Source organism: Callorhinus ursinus, unplaced genomic scaffold (genome assembly GCF_003265705.2).
Source record: "Callorhinus ursinus isolate GAN/ISIS: 27379988/994484 unplaced genomic scaffold, GSC_fseal_2.0 scaffold74, whole genome shotgun sequence".
Lineage (NCBI taxonomy): Eukaryota > Metazoa > Chordata > Mammalia > Carnivora > Otariidae > Callorhinus > Callorhinus ursinus.
Window position 1 is genome coordinate 1,850,875 of NW_027397136.1, and position 27,952 is coordinate 1,878,826.

The 27,952-nt window shown below is 41.6% G+C and overlaps 1 protein-coding gene across 2 annotated transcripts in view; it reads left to right on the plus strand.

Moving 5' to 3' along the window:
* The window catches only part of DCP1B (decapping mRNA 1B), a 56,036-nt gene extending 29,241 nt beyond the window's left edge, over positions 1-26,795 (plus strand). For both annotated transcript variants that reach the window (XM_025851907.2, XM_025851908.2), the window contains 6 exons: positions 6,387-6,453; positions 8,896-9,031; positions 19,163-19,291; positions 20,790-21,647; positions 23,756-24,004; positions 26,571-26,795. In XM_025851907.2, the coding sequence (XP_025707692.1) occupies positions 6,387-6,453; positions 8,896-9,031; positions 19,163-19,291; positions 20,790-21,647; positions 23,756-24,004; positions 26,571-26,651 (1,520 nt within the window). In that variant the 3' untranslated portion in view covers positions 26,652-26,795. The remainder of the gene's footprint in view (positions 1-6,386; positions 6,454-8,895; positions 9,032-19,162; positions 19,292-20,789; positions 21,648-23,755; positions 24,005-26,570) is intronic.
* Positions 26,796-27,952: the final 1,157 nt, after the last annotated feature.

Sequence of the window (27,952 nt, forward strand, 5' to 3'; positions counted from 1 at the left end):
TAGTTTATAGTTGGAGATACATATTAATTTAACCCAAATTAGTTTAATGCTTGTCATTGCTGTCTATGGCATTAACTTTCTAATGAAGTTAACTTATTTAGAAAAAAGGTTGTTATATTTCACAGTATTTATTTAGGTTTTCTACTGTTTCTCCCAAAATGTTTCATGAGGATTAGTCACCCATAAAATAGAAACTGCTTCTCATCTACTGTGAACTTTCCAATATTTTGAGATCATGGGATCACTGATTTGTGAGGTGCAGTAAAACTATGTCATATGAAAAGAACCAGACCAGGGGCCAAAGATAACAGTGCTATGTAGACTCTCTGTGGCCAGTGAAGATTTTGTTTTACAAGATCGTGTCCGTGTTTGGTCAGTAGAGCTAAGGCAGAAGGTGAATGAAAGAACATTACTTTAAAGGCATTAAAGAACATGAGGAAGAAAAACATTTTCAGTGCAAAGCATTCCAAATGGGGTAGAAGTACAGAGTCAACATGGAGCCGCCAGACATAGCTTGTGTTTACCACCTGTGGCTGCCAGGACATGGGCAGTGTGATTGCTGTCCTAGCACTCACTGCCATCAAAGTCGGGGCAATACTAGAAATCTCGGATTCCTCTCTTTCCTCCCTCTCCTCTCCGTCCACCCTCATCTCCTCCCTCCCTTCCCTCTCGCCTTTTTTCCTCTTGAGATTCCATATGAAGCTCGGCTCTAGAAAAGGCTCATTCCGTCTTTTATAACCAAGCCTACAACTCAGTCAAATATAAAACTTGTTTCCATCTTATTTATTTCATCTGTAAGGCTGGGGGAGGAGCATATTTCAGAGCAAACAGATGGAACCCGTCAAGATGTCATTGGCTAAGTCATTTCACCTTGTGAGACCACACATTCCTCATTAGTGAAATAGGCTATTGAACTACCCACATCTCAGCTGCCTTCCAGCTCTAAAACTTCACGGTTCTGATGTTCTAGTTTCTTGGCTACCCTGTGATCTCTCGGGGTAGTAGCTGTGTGTGCATGCTTACCACCAAATACCAGTAACCAGTCATCATCAGTGTGGTCAATCTTACAGAAACTTGAAATCGATAAATGGTACCATAAATCAAGACATATGATATTTGAGTGAATCTCAAAAACAAGTGTTTACATCAAATGTATGATTAGATGTTCTTGTTTCTTACATTGGGATTATTATTCCACTCATTTGGGAAAGACTTGATGAGATGAATGGGGTTTGAAGGAATTTTAAAATTTTGGTTTATCCTTAAGTGCACAGAAGAGGTTTGTGTAATTTACACTGCCACCTTTCCATAGTTTTCCTAGTGAAAAGAAAGAGAACTTAAATGCCTTCTTTGCTGCATTCTGACTAAGAAATATATATCCCTATGCTTTTGAGTGAAATTCTTGTTAAAGAGAGAGAGAGAAAGGAGAGCAGTTGCCAAGTCAAATATCCTTCTCACGCCTGTTTAAACTTTACCTACGTAATTATGTGTTATCTACTTCCTAACTGCATGGAAATATGCCTTATATTTTAAAATTGCACAAATATTAGCACGAATCCTTGTTAAAAGATTGCAAGCTACCATTCATGATTTGGAGTTGAAAGATATTTTGGGTAAAATATGGAACAAATGATAAATGTCTTAAAAGAACAGATTGTATAGAAATATTTGTTAGGAACATAAACTAGATGAGGTAAATCCCCAAAGAACATCCAGAATGAACTAATGCTCCATGCTAAAAAGAATCCAAGAGTTCTAAATGACTGTGCATTGAAGGACATTTTGATATTGCCTCTGATGACCTCTTAACTAGCCTCTTAACATTTTACCAGCTTTAGATTTTTCTGCTGAAGAAATTAAAAAAGAAGAAAATACCATTATCAGATACAATGAGCTTGCTCTGTCTGTCTTGCTCTGTGTGTACCTACGACACTCAGACATGAAATCTAATAGGGAGATTTTGCTTTCCTTAATCATCTATGCAGACTTAAAAGGAAAAGGGAAGATTGATGCTTCAATAGCTATGTAAAGGCAATATTACCATGCCTGTTGCCCCAAACACTGGTTTTGTTTCTGATTGAGAATTTCCAAAGCATGAGATAGACCACGACAGTGCAATTTTAGGCAAAATTTCCCAACTGTGCTGTTGAAAAGTCCTGTATTAAATACAAAGAGGATTGCCAAAAAGATGAGTCCTTATGTCACACATTCTAGATGTCATTAGAATATTTTGGAGTACATTTCAACCTGTTCTTCCTATTCATTTTGGGGTTTCTTACCTCCAGGAGGGATGTAGAAGCAGTTGAGTTGAGCTTCATGCACCAAAGTGCCCTTAAACTTCACCTCTGCTTCGGCGGTGGGGTGACTGGGAAGCGGCTGGTATGCAGGCGCAGAGGGCTGGCCGAAGGCTCGAAGCATGGTGAACTTCCAGATGTGCACTATTAGGTCACTGTTTTCAAGTAAATAAATATCCTCCTCGCGAGCTTCCCTCCTTGTAATTTCTTAAAGCCCAGAGGTCATTCCCACAATAATGTTTCAGCGTTCCACAGGTCCACACGGCACGTCACCATCGCTGCAAATTCAGGTCACAGTGATTACTTTTTCAGGCTTAGAATTCGAAAAACCACACCTTCTTTTTGGGTTCTTCTCAACCGAGTTTTTTCTTCCTTGCCTGCCGCACTCACTGCCTCCCTCACCCAGTGGCTTTTACAGGATAACTGGGATTGAAATGTGAAGTTAATGGTTTCTGTCAGCCTGTCAGCTCATCACCTCCCTGAGGCACAATGATCTCTGGTTTTTATATATCACCACGAGCTGCTTTGATATACCCTCTTGTGCGGGAAGTGATAGGTTTGTCCAGGGGTTAGGAGACCTTGGGCCTAAGAGGCAGAAAACTTCGGTTGGAATGTGCATGTTCATGGAACCGCGGCCCCTCTCCCACTGGAATGTAATGCAAGCCACAAAACTATTTTAAGGAGAAAAAACTTAGGCCCAGTTCAACATTTTATCTTGGTGCTACCCTTCAGTAGCCAGGACTGTTGGTAAATCTGTTTTTTTCTCCACTGACAAGTTACATTTTACGTTCAAACCGAGTATTAACTGGGATGAAAAATGTTATTTCAAAATGAGCCCGTTTTACTCTTGAAGTCATGTTGTTTTAATGATAAATGGTCAGGTCCTAAAAAAAATCTCTACAATGTCTCAAGTAGTCATGACAAACCTGGTCTTCCCTTCATTCTGCGCTGACATCTGAAAGATGTTTTCATAGCATTTTTCCTCCCTAAATCTACGTTTCAGTTATCTCATGGTAATGACATTGTCAAACTGCTTTTCTGTTTGTATCAACAGTTTTTTTGGCATCCCGCTCTTCTGAAAACCGAATTCCTTATGTCAAATGCCGCAAATGTGTAACATCAAACAAACAAACAAAATGACACTCAGAGCATTTCTACTAATATATCCTACAGATGAGGCACAAATGGCTGGTTCCCCTCTGCGACTGGGCCTGCAAGTTTCTAGTCATGCTGGGTTTTTTCCCCCTGCTACCTACCACCTTTCTTTTCTGATAGTTTTGGAAAACCCAGTCTCCCAGGAAAGGAAGTTATCACTGTAACCAAAAAAGCAGACTGAGCTGTTAGTTTTATAACTAAGATTAAAACCCCTGTCAGACACAACCGTATTCAGATTTATTGTCTTTGAATGTCGGTGATCCAGTGTACTTGTGCTTCCAAGGACATGAGCTGAGGTGGGTTAGTGTGTCACGGTGTGTGTAGGCAGTCAGAGTAGGACGTTAGTGTGGACGGGCTGCTAATAATCTCGAATGAAAAGTGTTTTTTTTATTTATTTTTTTGTTTTTTATTGTTATGTTAATCACCATACATTACATCATTGGCTTTTAATGTAGTGTTCCATGATTCATTGTTTGTGCATAACACCCAGTGCCCCACACAGAATTTGCCCTCTTTAATACCCATCACCAGACTAACCCATCCCCCCATCCCCCTCCCCTCTAGAACCCTCAGTTTGTTTTTCAGAGTCCATCATCTGTCATGGTTCATCTCCCCCTCCAATTTCCCCCCCTTCATTCTTCCCCTCCTGCTATCTTCTTCTTCTTCTTTTTTTTTCTTAACATATTGCATTATTTGTTTCAGAGGTACAGATCCGTGATTCAACAGCCTTGCACAATTCACAGCGCTCACCATAGCACATACCCTCCCCCATGTCTATCACCCAGCCACCCCCTCCCTCCCACCCCCCACCACTCCAGCAACCCTCAGTTTGTTTCCTGACATTAAGAATTCCTCATATCAGTGAGGTTATATGATACATGTCTTTCTCTGATTGACTTTTTTCACTCAGCATAACACCCTCCAGTTCCATCCACATCGTTGCACATGGCAAGATCTCATTCCTTTTGATGGCTGCATAATATTCCATTGTGTATATATACCACATCTTCTTTATCTGTTCATCTGTCGATGGACATCTTGGCTCTTTCCACAGTCTGGCTATTGTGGACATTGCTGCTATAAACATTGGGGTGCACGTACCCCTTCAGATCCCTACATTTGTATCTTTGTGGTAAATACCCAGTAGTGCAATTGCTGGATCGTAGGGTAGCTCTATTTTCAACTTTTTGAGGAACCTCCATACTGTTTTCCAGAGGGGTTGCACCAGCTTGCATTCCCACCAACAGTGTAGGAGGGTTCCCCTTTCTCCACATCCCCGCCAACATCTGTCATTTCCTGACTTGTTAATTTTAGCCTTGAATGAAAAGTTTTAAGATACACATTTAATGATCTTGAGATGAAAGAATTTCTTTTTGATAGTAAGGCTCTCTCAGCACATAGGTTCAGAATCTTTTTTCAAAAGATTATCAATGTATTAAAGAGGAATATGTGTATGTATTTCTAAGAGGATAAGATGGTCCTATTCAAAAAAATGCTGGAGGGTTGTTTCCATTTCTTTCCCCCTCTTCACATGTAGGTTGGTAAAATATCCTGGCACACTAATCATACACAAAGTTTAAAACCCCGTTGCCACCTTTTGGCAAGTCAGTAATTCAGATTTATGGGATTCCTTTTAAAAATATCTGCCTAAAATAGCACTGAGAAGACATTTCCTGAAGCTTTTGTTATCTCAATCACTATTGACAAGAAGCAGAAATCCCACACTGAGGCATTGGTCAGGTGGGCGGAGAAAGACGTTGTCAAAGCATCATAGCTGTTTTAATGACCACATAATATTCAGAGAATTAAATATTTTGAATGTTCAAATTTTAAAAAGTGTTTCCTTTAAAAAATATGTTTTGTTGGTTTTCATTGCCCTATCATAACATTGCTGCTGGTTTCAGTGAAGCGTTTGAAAATGTATCTGTAGCTAGTGCATTATTTATATGATTACTACCACCAGATCCTCAACTCGATCATTATAAATGTATTTTGGAAGTGTCTAGCCTTTGCTATAAAAATGATGTAGATCGGCACATACTAAAGTATACAATTTATTTTGAAACTTGTTAAATGAATCCATAGCTCCATTATACCACATTTTTTTCATTACTAAATGATTAAGTCATGGTCACATCTCATCTTTCAGCAGTTATAAATTTTCCATACAGGCATTTTGAAGTCAGAGATTTGTTATTGAATTTTATTTTTTCCTGCACTGTGTCCTAACTTACAGCTTACAAAGCCAGTTTTTCAGTGAACATATTCCTGGGAGGAAGAAGAGTGGGGAGAGAGGTTTCTAGGCCTAATTTCATGCCTCAGGTTTCTGGATACTTCAAATAAAGATGAAATATGTGTATAAATGCGCAACTGGAGTCTGGACACAGTGACTTTTCTTTTTTTTAAGATTTTATTTATTTATTTGACAGAGAGAGACACAGCAAGAGAGGGAACACAAGCAGGGGGAGGGGGAGAGGGAGAAGCAGGCTTCCCGCGGAGCAGGGAGCCCGATGCGGGGCTCAGTCCCAGGACCCTGGGATCATGACCTGAGCCGAAGGCAGACGCTTAACGACTGAGCCACCCAGGTGCCCTGGACACAGTGATGCTTCAAAGCCAGGAGTTTAGAAATTCTGATTTCACGTCAATCTGTATTCATTCATTTAAGAAGCATTTGCCAAGTGCCTGTTACGTTCAGGTGCTGTATTGTTAAGGATAGCACAGATTATTGGGGAGGAGTATGTGTCCCCACATATGCATAAGACCACTCCAGAGTTCTCTGTGGGCTTAGACAATTCCAACACTAGGTTTTCAAGCTTAAACTCCAGTGATCGGATTTGTTTATCCATAAGTATGTATTTTCTTCAAGTTGGAAAGGGAATTTCTTTCCATTTTGTAGTTTTAAAGGTGCTCATAATTTGTTTGATGTGTTTTTTGCAGTGTCCATTTATGGGATTTGGTTTTACGATAAGGAAGAATGCCAAAGAATTGCAGAGCTTATGAAAAAGTAGGTGCTGAAAGGCTAAGTATTTTTCTGGACATGATGCATTTGTTTGTGTTTCTCAAGTGTAACTCCACTGTATTTTTAGCAGACTGTATCTCTTACAGCAGCCCTTTCCTCCATGGCTAGGAAAACATTTACTCTTACTTAAATGAAAAATAAACATAGTCACAACTTTTTACATTTTCACTAGGTAAGGTTTATCATGTAGAATAGTTCACCTCATTTTTGTTCTGCATGGGTGAAATATCTATAATATGAATTGTTCCAGATGGCAGTTTTCTTCAATATTTTCCTCATTTGTAAATTAGCAGGGCTTTTTTTTTCTCTGAAAAGTCATCAGTATAGCTTTCAGTAAAAAGAACATTCAGAACATTTTAAAGGCTGCTACACATTCTCTAAAATCTTTCATTTCCTTCCCACCCTAAATTCTTTCCTTTAACTGCATTTCCATGGTTGTGGAACCTCAGAGTTTCCTCACATTTCAAATGCTGTGAGTACTTAGGATAGACGTTACTTTCAATCTTATTGGAAATATCGGAGTTAATATTAGTTTAGTGATCGGTAGGCAGTCCCTTTCTTTCTTTCTTTCTTTTTTTTTTTTTTGCTGCTAGTCTCTTTTTCTTTTAATCTCTTGATACCTTGTGGTTTGTCTCACCTGTGTTTTGGGAAACTTAAGTCAGGGTCTGACTGTCCTTCTTGGCCCCCTGACTGCATTAAAAGGGAGGCCCAGGTAAGCGTGCTGTTTCCTCTGTGACTGGTCAAATCCTTGATCAGTTCTTGAGCCCCGAAGCTGCTCCCTGTCACGCAGTATTTCTCTGCTTTATGGGGACGGTTTAGAGCCTCAGAATGAAATACGTTTCCTACACATGCCGTATCCCGGCCGGTGACTGGGCTCCGCCAGACACACAGTATGGCTTCTGCCCACGCAGATCTGACAACACGTCTCCATCTGTGAAAGGACTGTTTTCCAATTTTAAATCCTGGGGCAATGAAATAACTAAAAAGTGACCCCCAAAAATGAAATGTGTGGGACACTTTTTTATAAATAGATTTCTGAGAATCTAGCTTGCGATAGCTAATTGTAGGTAACCAGCTCACGTTGCAGATGGTGATTAAGTGTGTTCAAACTGGTATTTACCCCAATAACAACTAGTTCCTAACACATTCATGTTATTGTAAACTGTACAACGGATAATAATAGCAGGATTTCATATAGATGAAAAAATACCCTGTGGCTCAGCCAAGAGACTGTGTTCAAATTGTTAGCATTCTGCAGTAATTACTTAACAGCTGGGGCAGGAAATTGATTGTTGACTAGCAATAAGCAGCTGATATGTGTGGATTCCGAGCCCTTCCTCAGTTAGAATTAAATCTCCCAGTAAGTTCTCAGATGTCTTTTACCACAAATGACATGGCTGTTATAAAAATTTCAGCTGAAAGTCAAAGCACACAAAAGGAAAAGGTATTTTTCTTAACGTCCCCAGGCACCATATAGGAGCCATCTGGTCTCCCTCCTGTATTGTTTTCAGGAAAACAGAAGACACTCTTCATTGCTCCGTTTTTTGGTTTTTTGTTTGTTTGTTTGTTTGTTTGTTTGTTTTAATGCCTCCTCTTCTAGAATGGAATCTTCATTGTTTATAAATTGCCAGAGGACTATAGGATTTGAGTTGCTGAGATCAATTTTGCTTTGACTACAAGGCACGTTGAAACAAGGAAGGGGGGAATTTCAATTTGCCATAAGATTTACTCGGTGTTTGAGAACTCTAAATTGGGTTTCCTTAGCAATTAATGAGTCCTTTCAAATGCTCTAAATGAGGAGTTGGCAAACTTTTTCTGGAAAAAAAAAAAAAACAACATAGTATTTCAGGCCTTTCGAGGCCATAGATCTGTGTCACAACTACTCCGCTCTGCAGTCATGGTGTGAAAGCCGGCCTTAAATGTAAATAATACATAAACCAGTGAGTGTGGCTGTTTGTAACTTTCTTTACAAAAACACACGGTGTGTCGGATTTGGCCTGCAGAACATAGTTTGGCCACCCCTCTTCTGGGTTCATACCTGTACTCACTATACTCAGGACCTCAACTCTTGTTTTTCTTCTTTCACTTCCTAAGCAGTTTTACTTCTACCATGACTATAACAAGATAAAAACAAGTGGGGACGCCTGGTGGCTCAGACAGTTAAGCATCTGCCTTCAGCTCAGGTCATGATCCCAGGGTTCTGGGATTGAGCCCCACATCACTGGGCTCCTTGCTCAGCGGGGAGCCTGCTTCTCCCTCTCCCTCTGCCTGCCACTCTCTCTCTCCCTCTCTCTGTTTCTCTGACAAATAAATAAAATCTTAAAAAAAAAAAAAGATAAAATCAAGTGGGTGGGAATTAGATGGTTTTAAAAGCCATTTGTGTTGAGTTCGTTTTCCTTGTGTGGATTTTCCCCTCTATTTTTCTAGCCTAACTCAATATGAACAGTTGAAAGCCCATCAGGGAGGTGGAGCAGGAAACTCCCCAATGATCCTCAATTCAGGAGAGGGCAAGGAAGTAGATATCTTACGAATGCTCACCAAGGCCAAAGATGAATACACCAAGGTGAGTTTTTGTCTTCCTTTGTGAAACATACTTAAATCCTACAGTGGTAATATGCTTGTGGAAAAAGGGGTGAGTTTCCTTCCACCAAACAAAATCAAATGAAAAATTAAATCTCTATTTGCTTTTAGTAGGCTAATGAAGACCACTTGTTTTAAGTGGATTAAAACGTAGCCTAAGAAATCAGCAGCCTTCCTATATACAAATAGTATCCAATCAGAAGGTTAAGTACAAGACCCCATTTACAGTAGCAACTATTAATATAACATTCTTTGGAATAAAATAGCAAGAAATGAACAAAGCCTGTATGAAGAAAACTTACAAACACTCCTGACAGGCATAAAAATAGACTTGAACAAATGTCCGGATCTTAGATAAGAAGATAGAACTTAAAGCTCTCACTTCTGTTTAATCTGCAAATTTAAGATGATTCCTAAACAAATACAGACTGGTTTCTTCTTTCCTGGAGCCACACAAGTTGATTATAGGGTTCATATGGAGAAATATACAAGAAAGAACAGCAGGGAAAACCTTGATGAACAAGAGTAATATTGGAAGGGAGAGAAGGGGGAGCAAGCTCTACCTATCTGGTATTAAGGAGCTAAAGCCTAAGCACTTAAAACAGGATGGCTTTAATGGTATCAATGCATAAACAGCCAGATAGACCAATAGGGCAGGTGGGAAGGTCCAAATGACACCCCGGTGTATATGAAATTTAGGATGTGAGAAAGATGAAAATCTCAAATCAGCTATTTGAGTGGATATTTAAATAAATGATATTGGGACAAGTGATAGCCATTTGGAAAAATAGAAAATTGGATTTGTACCTTATACCAGGATAAATTCCAAATGTATTAGAAATTTAAATATTAAAAATAAAACCAGTCAAATACAAGAAGAAAATTTATATGGATTTCTTTGTAATCTGGAAAGGGGAGATCTTCTAAACTCTGCCTTAAAACCCAAAAGCAATTAATTCAACTACATAATAATCAAAAAATAAACGTTTTGCCTGGTTCAAAAAAAAACACAAGCAAAGCAAAAAGATATATAAAACTGAGAAATAGTTATACCTCAGTAATAGGAGGAGGGTTAATTTCCCAATTTTATAAACTGCTATTATAAGAATTGAGAAGTAAAAGATTAACACTCTCTAGAAATACGGGAAAAAAGAAAATTAAGGAAAAAAAGACAATTAAAACCTAGAATTTGTAAACTAGCTGAAATAAGTGTAGATAACTGAATATCATATTATAACATAATTACTTAGAAAAGAAATTGGGGAGTGACTTCAGAACCCCATGTTTGGACTGAGCACCCTTAGAGAAAAAGAACTGCAAAGAAATTGTAAACGTCATTCCGTGGTTTCATTGTTAATGGTAATGTTGGCATTTTAAGTTTTCAGCTGTCGTGGATATAATAAATGAGTATGTTTATGCAGTCAGAACAAAACCTTCAGTATAAGAGAAAAATATTAAGTTAAAGCTATTTAATGTTAAATTTTAAGTGGAAATGTAAGAGTTAGTTCAAATTTTGTTTCTTAAATACGTAGTTACTGACTTTTTCCCTGAAGAGACCTAGAAATAAGTGACAATTCAGCAGCAACAGGCACTTCTGGCTCCCAGATTATTATTATCCGCCCCGCAAAAGGTATCAGCGCTCTTTTTTTTTTTATGTTATGTTAATCACCAAAATTACATCATTAGTTTTTGATGTAGTGTTCCATGATTCATTGTTTGCGTATAACACCCAGCGCTCCATGCAGAACGTGCCCTTTTTAATACCCATCACCAGGCTAACCCATCCCCCCGCCCCCCTCCCCTCTAGAACCCTCAGTTTGTTTCTCAGAGTCCATAGTCTCTCATGGTTCGTCTCCCCCTCTGATTCCCCCCCTTCACTTTTCCCTTCCTGCTATCTTCTTTTTTTTTTTTTTTAACATATAATGTATTATTTGTTTCAGAGGTACAGGTCTGTGATTCAACAGTCTTACACAATTCACAGCGCTCTCCCAGTGTCTGTCACCCAGCCACTTCATCCCTCCCACCCCCCACCACTCCAGCAACCCTCAGTTTGTTTCCAGCGATTAAGAATTCCTCCTATCAGTGAGATCGTATGATACATGTCTTTCTCTGATTGACTTATTTTGCTCAGCATAATACCCTCCAGTTCCAGCCACATTGTTGCAAATGGCAAGATTTCATTCCTTTTGATGGCTACATAATATTCCATTGTGCATATATACCACATCTTCTTTATCCATTCATCTGTTGATGGACATCTTGGCTCTTTCCATAGTTTGGCTACTGTGGACATTGCTGCTATAAACATCAGGGTGCACGTACCCTTTCGGATCCCTACATTTGTACCTTTGGGGTAAATACCCAGTAGTGCAATTGCTGGGTCGTAGGGTAGTTCTATTTTCAACTTTTTGAGGAACCTCCATACTGTTTTCCAGAGTGGCTGCACCAGCTTGCATTCCCACCAACAGTGTAAGAGGGTTCCCCTTTCTCCGCATCCCCACCAACATCTGTCGTTTCCTGACTTGTTAATTTTAGCCATTCTGACTGGTGTGAGGTGGTATCTCATTGAGGTTTTGATTTGGATTTCCCTGATGCCGAGCGATGTTGAGCACTTTTTTGTGTGTCTGTTGGCCATTCGGATGTCTCCTTTGGAAAAATGTCTGTTCATGTCTTCTGCCCATTTCTTGATTAGATCATTTGTTCTTTGGGTGTTGAGTTTGATAAGTTCTTTATAGATTTTGGGTACTAGCCCTTTATCTGATATGTCATTTGCAAATATCTTCTCCCATTCTGTTGGCTGTCTTTTGGTTTTGTTGACTGTTTCTTTTGCTGTGCAAAAGCTTTTTATCTTGATGAAGTCCCAATAGTTCATTTTTGCCCTTGCTTTCCATGCCTTTGGCGATGTTTCTAGGAAGAAGTTGCTGCGGCTGAGGTCGAAGAGGTTGCTGCCTCTGTTCTCCTCTAGGATTTTGACGGACTCCTGTCTCATATTTAGGTTTTTCAACCATTTTGAGTCTATTTTTGTGTGTGGTGCAAGGAAATGGTTTAGTTTCATTCTCTGCATGTGGCTGTCCAGTTTTCCCAACACCATTTGTTGAAGAAACTGTCTTTTTTCCACTGGACATTCTTTCCTGCTTTGTCGAAGATGAGTTGACCATAGAGTTGAGGGTCCATTTCTGGGCTCTCGATTCTGTTCCATTGATCTATGTGTCTGTTTTTGTGCCAGTACCATACTGTCTTGATGCTGACAGCTTTGTAATAGAGCTTGAAGTCCGGAATTGTGATGCCACCAGCTTCGCTTTTCTTTCTCAACATTCCTCTGGCTATTCGGGGTCTTTTCTGGTTCCATACAAATTTTAGGATTATTTGTTCCATTTCTTTGAAAAAAGTGGATGGTATTTTGATAGGGATTGCATTAAATGTGTAGATTGCTCTAGGTAGCATTGACATCTTCACAGTATTTGTTCTTCCAATCCATGAGCATGGAACGCTTTTCCATTTCTTTGTGTCTTCCTCAATTTCTTTCATGAGTATTTTCTAGTTTTCTGAGTCCAGATTCTTTGCCTCTTTGGTTAGATTTATTCCTAGGTATCTTATGGTTTTGGGTGCAATTGTAAATGGGATCAACTCCTTAATCTCTCTTTCTTCTGTCTTGTTGTTGGTGTATAGGAATGCCACTGATTTCTGTGCATTGACTTTATATCCTGCCACTTTACTGAATTCCTGTATGAGTTCTAGCAGTGTTGGGGTGGAGTCTTTTGGGTTTTCCACATAAAGTATCATATCACCTGCAAAGAGTGAGAGTTTGACTTCTTCTTTGCCCAGTATCAGGGCTCTTTAAAGAAATTCGCAATTCCATGTCCCGGATAAGAAAATCAAACAAACAGGGTCATTTGAACGGGGCACAGTAGTCAATTTTAAGGGACCACTGACTAAAGCATCAAATTCTGACATCAACAAGAAAGACTACAATGGATTGAAACACACTAAGCATATGTAATATGTGAGTTCATGGTGATGAGTGAGCAAGCAGACCAAAAATATAAAACAGAACAAAAAAGTAATTATTGGCTATTCTTAGAGGTGCTAAGACACCAACTCCTTCCTCTGAAAATTAGTAGTTAATGGGAAGGAATTAAACATTTATCCTGCCTGACCAGTAGAGACAATTTTTCAGAATAACCACATAATCCTGGTTGATGGGGGAAAGTTCTTCTCTACGGAAGAATTCCAGCTATTAAATATAGATGAAATGATAGAACTTAAAGCCACACTAGTCAAATAATATTCAAGCAATGATCATTAGTAATGTAAATATTATGAGAAAGGTTGATGGAAACTTGACCATGGAAGTCAGTCTACCACCACATGAGCCTACTGACCAGCACCATTAAAAGTTGGATAATCAGACATCATGTGTCTCCTAATGTGATATAATGTGAACTATGTAGTCCCACCTTGAAATCTATATTGTTGATCCTGAATCTTTTTTAAATTTTTTTATCTAAATTCAATTTAGTTACGTGCTCATTACATCAAGTGCCCTCCTTAATACCCATCACCCAATTACCCCATCCCCCCACCCACCAACCTTCCAGCAACCCTCAATTTGTTTCCTAGAGTTAAGAGTCTTATGGTTTGCCTCCCTCTCTGTTTTCATCTTATTTTGTTTTTCCTTCCCTTTCCCTATGTTCATCTGTTTTGTTTCTTAAATTCCATATATGTCTGAGATCATATGGTATTTGTCTTTCTCTAACTGACTTATTTCACTTAGCATAATACCCTCTAGTTCCATCCCCATTGTGAGCTTTCTTAAACTTACTAGTTTACAGAAAATGAAAGAGAAGATGGGAGAAGGGCAGGCAGAAAACAAATTAAATGGCACCACAAGGAAGCAATCAGAAAAGTCCTGAATGAAGTGGGACATGCTAAAGGACAACTGGCCAAGTTTCTCCAACATGCCTTTGACTTGATAGTTGGCTTACCCTTGATTGATAGACTGTGAGCTCCTTGAGCACAGAGAACACCCTGTATTCATCTTCATAAGCCTAGTCTCCAATGTTCCCCGCATATGTGTGCTAAATAAATGGTTGTTGATTGACTCAATGCATATGAATATGAATTAATCACAGTTTCATTGTCCTTCAGTCAGAGGGCCTGGACAGAGACGCTTTAATCCCAGATGCTGTCAGTAATGATTTCTGTATTAGTTTTCCATTTTGCTTAATTCTTCAGCAGCTGTTAAAAGATATCCTAATGACTTGGCAACTATCAATTAATTATACTTTACCTAATTAGGCGCCCTAAAGGTCAATCTTAAATGGTGACATTTTTGCTCTCCAGGAACTTAGGTTCTGTGAGGACAGCATAACAATGGCCAATAAATAATAAATGCAAATACTGAACAAAAATTATTTTCTTTCTTCTCCCCCCCTCCTCTCAGCATACAAACATATTGTATTATTTTTATTTTATGATGTTTTGACATCTTAAAAGTCTTCTGGTTGGGGCCAGAATCTTCCTCCCTGGGCTAGCCAATTTTTTTTTTTAATAAATAGGCTCTGCCCAGCATGGAGCCCAACACACCGCCTGAACTCATGACCCTGAGATCAAGACCCAAGCTGAGATCAAGAGCTGAGTGCTTAACCAACAGAGTCATCCAGGTTCCCCTGGGCTAGTTAATTCTTAGAGCTAGCCAAGGTCCCAGCCAGAGGCTGCCCTTGCCATGCAAACTAGCCATCCAGAGCCATGCCTTCTCCATCTGGCCCCCGGCACCCCAGGAGGCAATACTCCTCTGCCTTAAGCATCTCAGGTCGGGGACTAGGGACCACCATGTAGTTTAAAGCCTACTGAAAATTATCCAAACTAGCCAATCCTAAAGTGCAGAAACCCCAATAGAGGTTCTAGCCTTGGCTTTCCCCTAGCTCCTGCTTTCTGTCTCCTGCCCATCCTCAGGCTTCCCCATCTGGCCTCCTGTTACTATAGGACCTATGAGTATATTTGTTTCCTGAGCCCCTCCAGTGTCTCCCCTCTAGCTGCACCTGTCTCATAAAAGAACACGGAATACACACACGCACACACACATGTGCACACCCACACACACGCACACACTTAGAAACACTCATATATGGTTTCGGAGACTTAATTAAGCCATCACTTTATACTGTACCCACAACTTGCAGTGTTTCCCCCTCACTTTATTTGCCCTTCAGAATCTACATATTCTTCAAGCCCAGTTAAAATTCCACTTTTTACATGGAGTTTTCCCAGATCTCTCCATTCAGATTAATTATTCTTCCCACTGAACTCACCAGTCTGTTACTATTTGGAATTTATTTTGCTCTTCCTCATTTATTACAGTTAGGTCAACTTCTCCCACTATAAACTTGTTGAGGTCAAAACAATGTTCTGTTCATCATTACACCACCCCCCAGATTGGTTGTTACAATGTTGACATGAAGTACAGATGTTTCATTGGTATATAGACTTGCTTTTCTATATAATCAAATACATGTTAAATGCATAATGTTAATTGCTCCAACTGTGTGATAAACAACAGAAGAAATTACCCTTCTGTCATTAACAGCCAGAGGATGTAACCTTCTAGGAGCACTTATGTGATCCTATTACTTCTCTGGTCTAAATTCTTCTTGGTTTCTCATTGCCTAGCATATGAACTTTCAGACTCTTCAAGGATTATATAACGTAGCCCCAGTTTATTCTCTTAACGTGTCTACCTTCTCCCCACACTTCCCTCTACAAATATTTGAAACTCCTACCAAACGGAGTAACAGTGTTGCTTCCTCAAAGGGCCTTCATGGACTTCCCTTGCTGTCCCCTCTCCTTCTTTACCTGTCAACGTATGATCAGTCATTCAGGGCCCATTTCAAATGTTCTTTGTCCATCCTATAATTTCTGGTCTACAGAACCAGATGTATATGCTTCCCTGTGAACTTCCACTGCATTGTGCAAACCTGCTTTATATTTGCCTGTGTTTGTGTTACCTCTTCTCCCACACACAGACATTTCAGAAGATGTGGAGATCATGAGGAAAATGGCTCTGAGGTACGGGAAAGGGGGAACACAGACAGAAGCAAAAGAGAAGAAGACAAGATTTCCCTGGGAATTTTTGAGAGGAAGTGGCTGTCCCATCACTGGGAGTATTCAGGAAGAGACTACATGAGGACATACTGGGGTATTGGGAAAAAAATCTCCCTTCTCTTGGTAGGGACTAAACTCAGTGACTTCTGAGATTTTCCCAACTTTAAAATGCTTCAGTTTATGAAAATCCCAAAAAGTAAGAGGAGGAAAACTTTTCAGCTAGGGGTGACATATGGTGACATATGATGTTGGTAAAGTGAAGCCTAGTGACATCAGATGCAACTGTTTACATGAAGTTAATAAAACAATCTGAAAACCTTATTTTGGCCAATATTTTATGTTTTTTCCCCTAAGAAACAACTTTCTGTGAATCTGCTATAAAGTAGCATGATGTTAATTTGAACTTCACCTCTTTTTACCTCCTCCCTATTGGACTCATGGTTGAGATGCAAATGAACAATAAGACCACCAACTCTCAGTAGGAGAAAGAACCAGGGCCAGAAAGGGTCTTTGGCTGCATAGTTGAGTTCTGAATATGCAGAAGTGGACTATTTTGTGTTTTGTGGCTTAAGGCAAGAATTAATAGTTCTCTTTTAATATACTGTGATTTATTTATAAAATTAAAGAAATTACTGTCTTTTGATGCTTAGTGAGAAAATTCAAAAAAGTAGAAAAGGGAAATAAAAAATGTCCATAATCCTGTAACCCAAAGATGTCTACTTTTAATACATTATTTCAGTGTATTTTCTTCCAGACTTTTCTCTTGGCATGAGTACATATGTTTGTGTGTTTGTGTGTGAGAAAATGAGATCATGTGACATAATTTTTAAGGCTTTAAAGAAGTGCCTCGGGATCTCTATGGAGAATCCATTATACACTTTTTCCAACTCTGTGTTTTTTTCCAAGTATCTTAAAGTTATTTGGGTCAGGAGAAGCATAGAAACTTAAACAGCTGCGGGCACCTGGGTGGCTCAGTCGTTACGCATCTGCCTTTGGCTCAGGTCATGATCCCAGGGTCCTGGGATCGAGCCCCGCATCGGGCTCCCTGCTCCGCGGGAAGCCTACTTCTCCCTCTCCCACCCCCCTGCTTGTGTTCCCTCTCTCACTCTGTCAAAAAATAAATAAAATCTTTTAAAAAAATTTTTTTTAAAGAAAATTAAACAGCTGGAAAATGAGCTACAAACTATTGAGGTAGATGATATTTAATTCTGAGCAATTTGATGGAGAGCAATTTTTACATGAAAGCAAGGTTTCAGTGATAGATAGTGACACAGAAAACAGCTTCTAGCAATTTCACTTAGAAAGCCTATCTAGGGCTTATGCATAGCAAGAGACAGAGCAGCCTCTCAGCCCAGGTGGATATGTGTATAGCGAATCTGGGGGGGAATCTGTTTTCCTTTGTTTGAAATTCAAGGTCTCTGAACATAGAGAGTGAAAAAGTAGGGGTGTGCCTGGGTGGTTCATTCGGGTGGGCATCCAACTCCTGATTTCCGCTCAGGTCATGATCTCAGGGTTGGGATCTCAGGGTCGTGAGATCCACCCCCGCATCAGGCTCCACACTCAGCATGGAGTCTGCTTGTCCTTCTTCCTCTGCTCCTCTCCCCCACTTGTCACTCTCCCTTTGCTTCTCCCTCCTCTGACACTTGCACTCTCTCTCTTTCAATGAATAAATAAAATCTTTAAAAAGAAAAAGTACAGACAGGGTCATTCAGTGAATGTAATCTGAGCATCCACTTTCTTTTACATAGCAAGCAGAAATTCATGCTAAAATTTTGTAAGCGACTATCTTAGACTGTCTTCTCGTCTTGTGTTGGTTATGGCCTTGGAAAGCCAGGCCAGTTGGTCCATGCCTCCATACCATTAACCACCAGCATTCACCTAAGCATTAGAAATAGCATTTTATGACTCACAAAGGGATTTCACATCCCACTTAATCTAGTGCCAGATATCCAAATTACTGATAGAATTCTCGGTCGAAAATGATTAGTCTTTTGTACAATTAACTTTACAAACCCAACTGAACATGGTGGTGATTGACCCCATACTCCTACATCCTCGAATTAGAAAATACAACCCCATAACTGTAAAACACATTGGAAGCCTTGGGTTCCTGGGGGACGAGATTGTGCTTATAGCTCATTCCATGTCAGGGACAGTGTGAAATATTTTCCTACCTGAGGCCTTGACAGTTGAAACTAGCAATGCTATAGAGAGTATAGAATAGAAGTAGTGGTTTTATATTCAGTTTTATTTGGTGTTTTAACAAGATAGATACTGCCATCATCACTGTGTTCTTTGTGTTATGAATCCTACTGTGTTAGCAATTGTATGGTTGGTTAGATTAATGTATGATAATGATTCAGTATTTGAAATGATGAGTCTTGTCTCTCATCTCTTTCTCTGTGAGGTTCTAATTTGTAGTGAGTGGCTCAGAACACTCAGATTTGAATTATCCTGTTTATGTTAATAGTCATTTATTAAATAAAGATGATGTTAGTAATTTTTAAGTCAATGGTTTGAGTCAGCTTTACTTTTTGGTTTGTGGACCGAAAAGGGTCAGTTGCTTTGGTGATGCAGCTCTCCAATTTTAAGTCAACTGCTAATGGGTGAATAGAACCATACTGTAATCCAGACATGGCATTTAAAGAATTGTTTCTATCACTGTTTATCACTGAAAAGCATTACACTCCATATTTTTAAAACAATTGCTTCTTAAGCATATCTGTAGTCTTTCAAATATCCAAGTATCTCAGAGCCTCTGGGTCTTACAGGCTGATGCTGTTGGTAATATTTTAGGGCACCAAAATTGTGCAACTAAGAAAAATTAAATTGGAATTTGATTTATACTCAAATATGGCTCATATCAGAGGAGATTAAGTAATTTTCCTTTTTTCATGAAAGCCTATCAAAAAATAGCTACCAATTAGATAAAATAAAGAGCGAGAAGTTACATTCTTTTAAAAAGATTAAAGCTTCTTTTACACTAAAAATGAGATTCTTTTTTCCATTTCAGTGTAAAACCTGTTCTGAGCCAAAACAGATAACCAGTTCATCTGCCATCTATGACAACCCCAATCTCATCAAACCAATTCCAGTGAAGCCCAGTGAAAACCAGCAACAGCGCATACCTCGGCCCAGCCAGGTATGAAGTCTTCTGCTTTCCATTTGCAATGTCTCTATAGGATTGTTAAAGAACTCTTACCCAGAGTATAGTCAAGGGAGAGCCTGGTGCTGTTCAAGGATGCTTCAGGGTAAATCCAAGAAAGAAAGATTTCATTCAACTTCAAGATTGTTTTCATTTTAATAATGTATTCTTCCTAGAAGGGGGTTGAAATTTTTAATTTTGGCATTTACCGTATTCTGTGTTCATCTCTTGTGGACTTGAACTTCTTAGAGGATAATGTATTTTTTAAAAACAGCAAACTCATAACATTGTCAGAGCTGACAGGAATATTACCTGCCAGGCCTGCATTCTTCTGCGGTAGGTGGCTGGTTTCCCAAGGCCTGGGAGAAGGACAGCCAGGGCAACACTCAATTAAACGTTTCTGAGCACTTCCTCCGTCCCAGGTACAGTGCTATGCACGGTGTGTATAGAACAGGATTCCTGTTCTAAGGAGTGGTATAAAATTCCCCCGTAGACCTGCTGGGTTATCATTGTATTTGCATCTAAATATATGAAAATGATAGCATTTTTTGGTATGAGTATATGTATTTTCCAGAATAGTGCAGCATTAACAAAATTGTTCATCTGCAAGGCCCATTATTGACTGTCAATGTAGTATAGCTATTTCCACTTCCTATGGTTATTCCTCATTAAGGGTTTGGGTTTTTTTAAAGGAATTCATTTAAATCAATTTTGGAAATGAACATAGAGCCAAAAGACATAAAGACTAGCTAATGAAAGTCTTGTATTGAATTTTTGAAAAAAATAAGTCTTTTCTAATTATCTTTTAGCTTGCTTTTATTCTTTGCCTTCCATGGAAATTTTTTATTTTAATAAAGAAACTGGAATATGTTGGTGTTAGAAGGAAGCTCATGTTTTCTTAGCCCAACAACATGGAAAACCCCAGAAGGAGCAGGAGAGGCTATAAGGCAGGAAGGAGGTAGCTTTGTGACTGACCAGGCCAGGGCAGGTTGTATGTATGCATATGATGATTTTTTAAAAGCTGCTGGCATATAGTTGAAAGGATCAAGTTAGTTTAAATGACTTATCCTAAATTTCTCTAATTCTACGAAAATCTACAACCCTCATGTTCCTGTGTGTTCTCAACATCTTCTTACACTCTGCAGGGGCAGGCGGACTTCCTGTTGAAGAGATCATTCCCTTTCAGTATCTAGAACTTTGCACCACAGTGGTCCCCAGTCTGTGAACCCCAGGCCCATCAAGGGCTATTTCATCAATCTGCAGATGCTAAAATGTAACTGCTGTCTTGGGGGTGGGAGTGAAGAATGCTGTGAAAATTTTTTACCTGGAAATGGTCTGAAATTTGTAAAATTGATTAGAATTATAGGTTTTTCATCCTCTATAATTGATCCTGTGTAAATAAAGAAATCATCAGTTAGGTTAGGAATGTTTCATAGCCCTCCATATAACCAAATTGTATGCATACCCATTTTCAGACATTTTTATTTTTTTCCAGACCTTAGACCCCGAACCCCAACACCTGTCCTTGACAGCTCTCTTTGGGAAGCAGGACAAATCTACATGTCAGGAAGCTGTGGGGTCCCCACAGACCATCCACCAGCAACAGCACCAGGAGCCACTTCCAATTAGGCAGGGGGTCGTACGCTCCCTCTCCTATGAGGAACCCAGAAGACACTCACCCCCCATCGAGAAGCAGCTCTGTCCAGCCATTCAGAAACTCATGGTCCGGAGTGCAGACCTCCACCCCTTGTCAGAGCTGCCTGAAAACCGGCCCTGCAGAAACAGCAGTACCCATTCTGCTGGGGAAGTTTTGCTGGGACCTGTGCAGCCAGGGTCTCCCCAGAGCTTTGGGACTTCTCAGCATGTACAGAGTGCTTCCAGAACTCAGAGCCTGCTAGAGAAGCTTCAGAGTGCCCCGAGGCCAGCAAATAAGTATGACCCTAACACACCAGCACCTGCCAGCTCAGCGGCCCCAACCCTCAGCACCGCTCTCCCCACTGCCACCCCTGGCGCCCCAGTAAAGGGGCTGGCTCAGGCACAAGCGGGGTATTTCAATGGCTCCCTTCCAGCTCAGCCACTAGGACATCAGGCTCACGGTGAAGAGCAGTCCACACACCCGAGACCCACGCTCCCCCTCTCTGGCAGTCAGACTAGTAGTTCTGGAGTGATCTCCCCTCAGGAGTTACTGAGGAAGCTGCAGATTGTACAGCAGGAACAGCAGCTGCACGCATCTAACCGACCAGCCTTGGCAGCCAAGTTCCCTGCAGTAACTCCGAGCTCCGGGACGGGGAAAGCGCTGGAGTCCTGGATGCACAAGACAGCCAGCGCAGAAAAGCAGACTCCTCTTTTTCAGGTAGATATCTTCGGGGGTGGGGCGGGGGGTGGGGGAAGTCGTATTGCTCTAGTACTTTGTGAGTACTCGGTGAGACTTAGAATCAGCTTTGGTGCTCTAGGGACACTTCTGTGTAGAACGGGGCGCCACAAGCCACATCTGTGCGTCTTATTATCCCCATAACTTTCCGCCTGGAGAGACAAGCCTTTCTTTGCTTAGCCATCTGGGGGCTTCCCTCCTTTTAGAGGTACTTCATTTGTCGAGTTAAATCTTCATGGTGTTATAAGATCTAAGACAAGCACGTGGACGCGGGAAACAACAGAGACGTGAGGAAAGCCCCCAAATCTTTGACCAAGAACACTTCTGTCCGCATTGAAATCATTTGAGATACCAGACATCTGACCTCTTCTTATTATTTTAAAATCATTACTGTTTATTTATTCAGTACATATTTCTGAGCACTTACTACATGCCAGGCGTTGTGCTACTTGAGGTTACATACCTCATTGTTCATGAAGAGGCTCACATACTCACCACCTCTGCAGGGCCCATGGTCCCAGGGGTGCTTGAAGTCAACAGGAAAAACACATCAACTCCTCAAAGGTACAGGCTGTTTTTATTTCTATCACCACTGTCACTTAATGAAGATCGAGAGAGGGGTAAGTAAGTATGCCACCTGACTCCCCGCCCCCACCCCCCACCACACACACACACACACAGAGTACCAGTCAGGGAAAAATACTGTGACTTTTAGAAACACTCTGTCCCTCAAGGAAGGGGACTCTCTATGTATCAGTAACTTGGAACAGCGATGAAACCACAGCTATTTCATGGCCTGTGAGGAACATCTGGAGATCTGACTGATTTTTTTTTTTTTTCCCATTTGGATTGGTACAAATTCATTGAAAAGGCATTGGGTTTAATAATTAGGACATTCTCCCTGTTTATTACAGATGTCATCATTGGTCCTTTTGTCATGTTTTGGCAAGTAGCTTACAACAGGTCCTCAACAAGCCTTCACTTTTTTGAAAACAAAGATGTTGGGCATGTAGCATAAGTCTTTGTGTATGTGAGAGCCTGAGTCCAAGTGTTCTTGTTCATTATTTATTACAGTCACAGAGGAACGGTTGTTAACCACCCGCATCCCCATTTCAGTGCGTGTTGTCCCCTCTCTTTCATACCTGCTTTTTTTCTCTTGGCAGGATGGGACACTAAGGAAACTAGGACACTAGGTGGGACACTGGGGAACCGGGGTTAGTAGTTTGACATCGGCTTCTGCGGACACAATTCTCATTTCTCTTGAGCACCCACAGGTGTGGACCATGTGCTCTTCCTCACAGCGGGTGCTGGGACCCCCACTAGGGTGGCATCCGTTCTAGCTCCTCGGCTCCAAACGGCAGATAGGGACAGTTAAAGGAAACAAGCAACCTACCTTCCTCCAAGCTTCCTTCTGCTCAGAAAGATACTGAGGGAGTGAAATCACAGCAGCTTCTAGACCACGGGCCTTATGTCCCCCTTCTCGTGACTCCTTTTGGGGCATTAGAAGGCTGATAAGTAACATTCTTTTTTCTCGCCTGCATTAGAAACAAATGAGAGCTAGCCGTAGGAGTCAGTTAGACGAAGATCAGAATGTCACTTGCATAACTGGAAAGGCTATTGGAAAACTTGGTTTTAGGTGTAGCCACGTGAGGTAGACATACTTGTGAGGACAGATAAGTCACTGGCAGTGCTGAGCACAACCAGCCTCCCTGCACCCAAAACTTGAGCTGCAGATGCCAGGAGTGTATGCTGTCCGCAAGCAGGCAGATCCTCTCAGGAAGGGGGACCCAAGAGGGGTGACCCCGATAAGCTTGCCTCCATCCCAGTGAGAAGTCAGTGAGCAGGCGGAGAGAGGCTGGGAAGCTTCCTCCATGTGGAGGAAATGTGTGTGTACCCCCAGCAGGTGCAAGTGGAGAAGCAAACAGGAATCAGGCTCCCACAGGATTTGCCCACCGAGAGAACTGGCAACAGTTCCTATTGAGCCTCACTTCTCTCCATGCTTGCAAGCAACGGGCGTCTCTCTCCCTCTCCCTCGGTGTTCAGGGAGCCGCTACTTACCACTGCCCTCTGTGTGTGTTTGCCATGAGCAGGCCACCTCGCCTCCGCATGTCCCTGCCACCAGGGCTCCTTCTCTGCTCATGTCGCCCATGGTGTTCACCCAACCCACCTGTGCCCCACCAAAGGAGAGGGATGCTGGGCTCTTGCCCCTGGGAAGCCAAGAACCAGCTGCCACTTCCGCCAGCCTCCTCCTGCCTCTGCGGACCCCGGAGCCCCCCGTGACCACCAGCAGCCCACTTACCAAGCTACAACTTCAGGAAGCACTGCTGTACCTCATTCAGGTAGGAGGGCCGCGTCGTCTCCCTTCTTGCCCTTATCAGCTCTGCCGACCTGTGGGCTGTAGGACAGGAAGTGTCAGTTAGCTAACACCTGCTTAGTACTCCCCGAGAATAAGGAAACCCCGTAACAGTTCGACCTAAACAGTTCGACCATGGTTTCTGTGCTCGGTTAACTGGAGGAGATTCAGAAGACTAGCTGTGGCTTTGGGCATGTCACGACATGAAGGATTTTGTAACTGGAAGACTGCCTGAGTCCTCCAGGCTGTCACCTGCCCGAAAAGAAAGAAGCATGCACTGTACCCTTAGCAGCCCCTGGGAGGAGTCCGGGTGCCACGCAGCACCCAGACAGCTCACCGTTGGGCAATAGAGGTCAGAGCCACATTGAGCAAGCGGCGGCGTTTTGGGGACAGCTCTGGCGGACTGCTGAAGGAGGAGGGAACAGGTAGGGAGGGAGTCATGGCCGTGACTGCGAAGGGCACATTTTACAAATAATTCTGAAACCTGCTAATTAGGACAGGATGGACTGACGGGACTTCTCTGTCAGCCGTGTGTCTCACTCGGCTCTGGGAGGTGATCACAACATAACAGCTGACACTTGCAGAGACCTTTGAGCCAGGCGCTGTTTTAAATGCTTTACCTACATTAATTCATTTTATCCTTATACAACAACCCTATTTTTTTTTTCCTGTTTTAGAGACAGAGAGGCTGAGGCTAAGTGACGCGCCTGAGGTCCCAGCTAGTAAATAGCAGAGCTAGGCTTCAACCCCAGTCTGGCTGCAGAATGCTCCTTCCCCTGCACCGGACTGGGGGCCACAGTGGTGTTGGGAGTGGGAGGGCCGGGCCCCGGGAGGCTGGTTGGCCGTCCACCTAGCGAAGCACACCTGGAAAATGCGAGGCCTTGAAAAGTGGGGCACTTCCAACCAGACAGCCTTCAGGCACCTCAGTGAACAGAGCTAGGTGTCTTTTTGATACAATCTTTAAGAAAATTTTTGTAGTACTTTGCTTAAGCTTTAGCAGACTTTCAGAGTGCTGGCTAGCACTTTGCAGTTGTCTCATCCTGGTTGAAAAGACAGTGGTCTCTATTATTAAAAACACTTTTTAAAGGTCACGTATTTTAGAGAGAAGGGAAGGAGAGGGGGCTGGAAACGAGCATCTGAGTGTGAAAGCAGATTAGCAGTCGAGTAAAGATCAACCACAAATGGGTGGGCCATACTAATTCATGAACAAATATTAGGATAAAAGTATTTCCCACCTTGTCAACCCATTCGTGATAAGTTTGTGAGGACTTAGGACATCTTAAGCTTCATTTTTTTATGAACAATAAAGAAAAAATCCTCTGGTTCATTCCATTTAAAAAACATGGTTCCATAGGTCTTTGTATAGGAACCAAGACTCTGAAAGTCTAGAGCAGGCCCTGTCTATTGCTAGGTAGAAAATTACATTTATGTTCCCTCCACTCTCTGCATACACTTTACTTTTCCCAATGTTGTAGACATCATCTTCCTGGTGAACTCTTGGAAGCCACTCACGCAATCTGTTTTTAGCCTTCGCCTGTTGGTAGGACACAATCTCACGCACAGGGACTTTGTGGGATAAGGAAAACCTGGGATAACATCGCTGTCTTTCATTGCATGAGAATAATGCTAGCTCTGCGCGTGGGGTGCCAAGAGGGAATGAAGGGGGAATGTGAAATGTGGGTGAATTGCTAAAGCTTTAAAGGATTTGAGTGGGAGGGAGAAGTCTCTAGAATTAAAAACCAAGAGCACCACTGTTTAGACCCGTGATTCTCCCTCAGCCCTTAGCCAGGCAGAGGAGCCCAGAGACTACCAGTCTCACAGCTGCCCACTTGCCAAGGCCAAAAACTTTCTGTAACTAATGGGAGAATTATGCTGGTTTTGATGATATAAATGCAGCATATTGCAAATAAATCTTAACTCATGCCAAAAGCAGAGTATACACATTGTGGGAGACTTCAGCGGACCCTTAAGAAGCACCAGCAATCTCCTAACCAAACTTCGAGAACCCCTGATCTGGATCATTGCCTCCCAATCCAGCCTTCTGTTAGGATCTGTGTCTTTTCACACAACAGACCCAGGCTTTTCTTGAGTGAACCTCATTCCATTCTGCCATGTGGTTGGGCCACCCATCTGGACTGAATGTAATGAGCACTTGCTGCTTCTATTGACTGTTGGAAACCAGCGGCTGACTCTGGCACTTGCCTCCAGTCCCACTTAACATTCACACATGCAGGGCACCTGGGCGGCTCAGATGGTTAAGCGTCTGCCTTCAGCTCATGATCCCAGGGTCCTGGGATGGAGCGCCGCGGCAGACTCCCGGCTCGGCGGGGAGTCTACTTCTCCCTCTGCCGCTGTCCTCCACTCATTCTTTCTCTCTCTCAAATGAATAAATAAAATCTTTTAAAAAAAAAATTCACATATGCAGTGAAGAACTACCAGCCATTGGAGCAGACAGGTAGAGATGAGTGTCCAGGGTCAGCACGCCCGTTCAGCTCCTTTGGTTTCTGCCAACTAAATCACATTCCCTTGGGTCTTTTGATTTTGTTTTCCAGAACGATGACAACTTCTTAAATATCATCTACGAAGCTTATCTCTTCAGCATGACACAAGCAGCCATGAAAAAGACGATGTAAAGCAAAACATTTGAAGACTGATTTTCAAGGTCCTGTGGCTCAAGGTTCTTTCACGTCAATGGCGTTACTCTAAATGTTTCTGCCTTTTAAAAAAAAGAGTATATATAATATGAAGTAAAATGTTTCAGAATTTTCTTCAGTCAAGATGGGTTTTTTTATTTTTTTATTGTTATGTTAATCACCATATATTACATCATTAGTTTTTGATGTAGTGTTCCATGATTCATTGTTTGTGCATAACACCCAGTGCTCCATGCAGAACGTGCCCTCTCTAACACCCATCACCAGGCTAACCCATCCCCCACCCCCCTCCCCTCTAGAACCCTCAGTTTGTTTTTCAGAGTCCATCGTCTCTCATGGTTCGTCTCCCCCTCTGACTTACTCCCCCTCATTCTTCCCCTCCTGCTATTTTCTTCTTTTTCTAAGATGGTTTTTTTTTAATCCTATCCTTTAGTACACTTGGTACTAAGAATCCAGGGGATAGAAAAAGTCTTTTGCTCATATCACACAGTAAATCCCAAGCTTAAATTATTTTTTCCTTGCATGTATGGGGCCACTTCTACAAGAATTAGCCTCTCAGTAGGAAGGGCTGTTCTGGAAACTTGGTTTCTTTTTTATTAATAACTCTGGTTATTCTTTGAGCGCGGGAGTGGTTTCCCTGTTGCTGAGCCCCTCGTGCCATAGTGCATGCCAGCCACCAGGTGGCAGTGTCACCCCACAGACTAACCTACCCAGCCCTGCCCGAGCCCTCAAGCCTTCGAAGCCTTTGGAAGTCAAGGTTTTCTTTGACCAAAGTAAACCCTTCATTTGTAAAAATCCAGTTGGCATGTTTTCCCTGGGCCTTTCAAGGGAAATTATTTCTAAAGGTATTTATAGCTAGTTTCTAGAGGATAGTTGTTCTAGGAGTCCACAGGTGGCCCAGATTTCCGGTAACACTTCATTTATCCCAGCTCCTGTTATTTCTTTTGGACCCGACCAGCAGAATATGCCTGCCTGTGCTTCCAAATGAATATTTTGTCATTTTCAGCCAAACATGCTGAGAGGAAGGTCACAGAAGATTTTAAAGCTTTTTCTTAGCCTCTGAAGAGAGGTAGTAGACTGTTTAGGGGCCTGATGGGTAAGGACTCTTCAGGCTACATAGCAGATTGGTTTTTACGTTCCCAGAGATGAGGAGCGTAACCTTGGAGGGAGACGGAAGAGCCCTTGCCAAGTTGTTAAGGCCTCAAAGTGTCCATACGGGAATTACTCCCTGCTGAGTATTAGTGATAAATAAAGCTTTGCGTTTCTATAGCTCTTTTTAT